Here is a 4,383-nt window from a genome sequence, read left to right on the forward strand (position 1 = left end):
CCTCCCCTGCTCTCCCCTCCCCTCCCCTCCTTCTTTCCTTCCTTCCTTCCTTGGGTTTGGCTTTGAGGCTTTCAGGTGTGTGCTCAACTACCAAGCAGCAGGAACTTACTTATTTCCAAGGCAAGGGTCGTTGGTCCGTTGGTCACAGAGGGGTCCCATCCATCCTTCCTGGCACTCGCAAGTGAAGCCTGCCTGGCTGCTGGGCTGGCATGTGCCATGGGCACACACCTTCTTGTGGCATGGCTCACAGCCAGGCAAAATGCCTGTTTGCATCGGCACCTTCTGGAAGTCCTGCAGCTCACTGTTGATGTAAAGGTTCCGGATGCAGCCGTGGAAGCTGGTTCCGTTCTGCCCAGGGGCCTGGCGCAGAGATGCCACGTTGCTCTTCCCTGGCATGCCTGGGGAGGAACACCGGGTCAGAGGTCAGGCTCTCTGGGGATTTCTCAGCCATTTGCTACCCAGAAATACGGATGCTTAGGACCTCACTGCCAACCTATTATGGCAGGATATTTGGACAGGGTGGTAGGGAAGTGAAGTGGAGAAGAGATGTGTGTTTTTGTTTTGTTCTGTATTGGAAGACTCTCCAGGGAATTCTAATCCACAACTAGAATAAAATACCTAGTTCACTGGTGGTTAATCTTTAACTTTTAAAATTTGCTTCAAAGAAAACTTTACATGTACACAAATGTATAAAACCTAGAGGCAGAGCTACTGCCCTTAAAGGCAAGACTGGGGGAAGGGAATGCTCCCTCTCCGTTTGTCCTCCACCCCCCACCTCCAGGCACACACTCCTGGAAGTCTGGAGCTCCACAAAGCTCAGTTTGTAGTGCTCTAATTCTACTCCTTATCTTAAAGACAAGGGGCTAGGGCTCAGAAATCCCTGGCGACATGCTCAAGGTGACCCAGCGAGTTCAGGTTAGAGTTAGGCTGATGAGAAGAACCTCCTCTATCTCTGGAATCAGGGTTAGGTCCACCAGGTCTCAGGGGCTGAGAACTGGGGTTCACAGTGACCATTCTCCCCAGCTCTGCCACATTCTAAGTTGGCAATGAATCCAGCTCGCTCCTGGCAGCGTCCCTGAGCTTGGTCAACGATGTCAATGTCTAAAAACTCACTCCTGATTCTCTTCAGGACAGCACCTCATTCACATCATTTTTTCTTTCTTGCTAATTGAGAGTGAAGACTTCATAGTCCAAGAAATCAGAAATAAAAAAGAAATCCCTTCAAAAACAGAGTATCTGCAATCTTTGTATATATACATTCCACTAGTGACAGTCATCTGGTAACACTCATCTTGGCAAAACGGAAGAAACTTTCCATGGCCTAAGCCAGACCCTTAGTCCCTGGAAGGCATCCTGCAGGAGGCACCCATCCAGGGAAGTGGGGAGGGTGCTGGAGGCTTTCAGAGTGCTGGCGACACCACTACCACCTCCCCACAACCCCCCAGTTATGCTTTAGCTGTGCCTAAACTCTGGACTACTGGCTGGAAGTTCTAGGCTGAGGAAGACCCAGTTTCTCACTCTTTAGGGGGTTTGTTGGTTATAAAGACCAAGAACTGTAGCACACTGTGGGTCCGAACTTATGCCGCCTTCTCCTTTCCCATTCATAGGAAATGACTCATCCATTGGCATTCAAAGCAGCCACCAAAGTCAGGCAGCTAGCTGTATGAAACCACTGGGTAGAGGGTAAGGATTTCTGGTTCTGTGTGCACTTGCAGCAGTTATTTCTTCTCTCTGGGGCTTAGTATTGTCATCTATATACCATGAGCACATGGACCAGAGAAGCTGTCCTAAGTTTGTCATACGTAAGAACCAACAGCAGTGCATGCTCAAAGGCAGTTTTGCAGGCTCCACTCTCTCCCCCTTCTGAGGTTCTGATGCTATTGGAACAGGAGAGGTGGAGAAATCTAAATATCTACATGCAGCTCAGATGATTCAGGTAGTCCATGGTTACACTCTGATAGGTACTGAACGAAGTCTCTTGGCTGTGAAGTCCTGTGAGTACAGGTCTCTAGTCATGTCCCTCTTGCTGTGGGTTGCTTTCTAGAGCAGAGTCAAAAGGATGAAACTTACCATTTCCAGGAGAGGACTGGTGACAGAAAATTCCTTGCCCTGGGATAAGTTTTTCTAATTTAACCACATCCATCCATCATAAGGACTTTAATGACCACACATTTATGGTCCTTTATTCAGTGGTTAAAAATGAACTTCTTCCAAAACTATTTTTAATAGCTCATTTTGATATAGGCACAACACGCATATGTGCACATGTCAAGAATAAATACAGATTGGCAAAGCTCCACAGCACAGAGAAACAATTAGTAAATCTGTTCCTTTTTGTTCCAAAGTTAACAATTAGAAAAAGCCCAGCTTTGACTAAAGTAATCTGTAAATGAAAATGTTTAGACATCATACATATATTTGACTTTCAATAGGCTATCATAAAATCAAGAATTATTCTAAGTCAATCTTTTCATGTGCTAGCTAGGAAACTAGGTCTTCATTGACAAATAGAAGTAGATCCATGAATTTTTTTTTTTGAGATGGAGTTTCACTCTTGTTGCCCAGGCTGGAGTGCAATAACACGATCTCGGCTCACCGCAACCCTCGCCTCCTGGGTTCAAGTGATTCTCCTGCCTCAGTCTCCTGAGAAGCTGGGATTACAGGCATGCGCCACCACGCCCAGCTAATTTTGTAATTTTAGTAGAGATGGGGTTTCTCCATATTAGTCAGGCTAGTCTCAAACTCCTGATCTCAGGTGATCCACCCGCCTCGGCCTCCCAAAGTGGTGGGATTACAGGCATGAACCATCACGCCCAGTCAGATCCATGATTTTTTTAAGCCTTTCCTCTATGCCATAGACCTAGTTGGAAGTCATTCAATCAATCAGTCAATCAACCAACAGATAACTTAGCAAACAGCTTTTAGCCTTATTTCTACAGGCCTCAAAATGGCAATAAAGAGACCAAGCATCAAGCCTAGGTCCTCTGTCCCGTGGCAGGACGAGGAGGGCATATGTCGTATATATGTGGATTTCCATGCATGGGGCTTATTTCTTGATTTTTTTCCCCATTAGGTAATAAGGGTTCAGTTGGACTATAGACAAAAAAAAAAAAAAAAAAACACGAACATTAAATTATTTTGTGTCAGCCGAGTGCAGTGGCTCATGCATGTAATCCCAGCACTTTGGGAGGCCGAGGTGGGTGGATCACATGATGTCAGGAGTTTGAGACCAGCCTGCCCAACATGATGAAACCCTGTCTCTACTAAAAATATTTTAAAAATTAGCTGGGTGTGGTGGCAGGCGCCTGTAATCCCAGCTACTCGGGAGGCTGAGGCAGGAGAATCACTTGAACTCGGGAGGTGGAGGTTGCAGTGAGCCAAAATTGAGCCATTGCACTCTAGCCTGGGCAACAAGAGCGAAACTCCGCCTCAGGAAAAAAAAAAAAAAATTTGTCAAGTAAAGCACATATCCTGGGTAGTTGATAACCCAAGAGTAGATTAAGCTGCCCCTCCATATACTCACCAAGGGGCTGCCTCTCCCCAGATGCTGAGGCAACACCTTCAGGCAGTCCTCCTTGGGCAGCATCCCTGTTTTTTGTTTTTTGTTTTTAACTTTTATCTTAAGTTCAGGGGTATATGAGGGTTACACTCCCACCAACAGTGTATATGTGTTACCGTATAACAAACTGGGTAAACCCATGTCACGAGGGGTTTGTTGTACAGATTATTTCAGCACCCAAGAATTAAGCTTAATGTCCATTAGTGATTTTTCTTGATCCTCTCCCTCCTCCCACCCTCCACCCTCTAATAGGCCCCAGTGTGTGTTGCTCCCCTCTCTGTGTCCATGTGTTCTCATCATTTGGCTCCCACTTTTACGTGAGAACACGCGGTATGTGTTTTTCTGTTCCTGTGTTAGTTTGCCATCGATAATGGCCTCCAGCTCCATCCATTTTCCTGCCAAGGGCATCAGCTCAATTCCTTTTTGTGGCTGCATGGTATTTCATGGTATATATATACCACATTTTCTTTATCCAGTCTAGAATTGATGGGCATTTAGGTTGATTCTATGTCTTTAGCATTGTGAATAGTGCTGCAATGAATATACGCATGCCTGTGTCTTTATGATAGAATGATCGAGATTCCTTTGGCTATATGCTCAGTCATGGGATTGCTGGGTTGAACGGTAGCTCTATTTTTAGGCCTTTGAGGAATCTCCACACTGTTTTCCACAATGGCTGAATTAATTTACATTTCCACCAACAGTGGTATAAGTGTTTCTTTTTCTCCACAACTTTGCCAGCAGTTGTTATTTTTTGACTTTTTGATAATAGCCATTCTCATTGGTATGAGATGGTATCTCATTGTAGTCACTTTACATATATA

The 4,383-nt window shown here is 45.3% G+C and overlaps 1 protein-coding gene across 2 annotated transcripts in view; it reads right to left on the reverse strand.

The window, feature by feature from the left end:
- SLIT2 (slit guidance ligand 2) overlaps positions 1-4,383 on the reverse strand; it is a 388,117-nt gene that overhangs the window by 6,523 nt on the left and 377,211 nt on the right. For both annotated transcript variants that reach the window (XM_017866816.1, XM_017866814.1), the window contains one exon: positions 110-398. In XM_017866816.1, the coding sequence (XP_017722305.1) occupies positions 110-398 (289 nt within the window). The remainder of the gene's footprint in view (positions 1-109; positions 399-4,383) is intronic.

This window comes from Rhinopithecus bieti, unplaced genomic scaffold, assembly GCF_001698545.2.
Source record: "Rhinopithecus bieti isolate Rb0 unplaced genomic scaffold, ASM169854v2 scaffold_1599, whole genome shotgun sequence".
Classification (NCBI taxonomy): domain Eukaryota; kingdom Metazoa; phylum Chordata; class Mammalia; order Primates; family Cercopithecidae; genus Rhinopithecus; species Rhinopithecus bieti.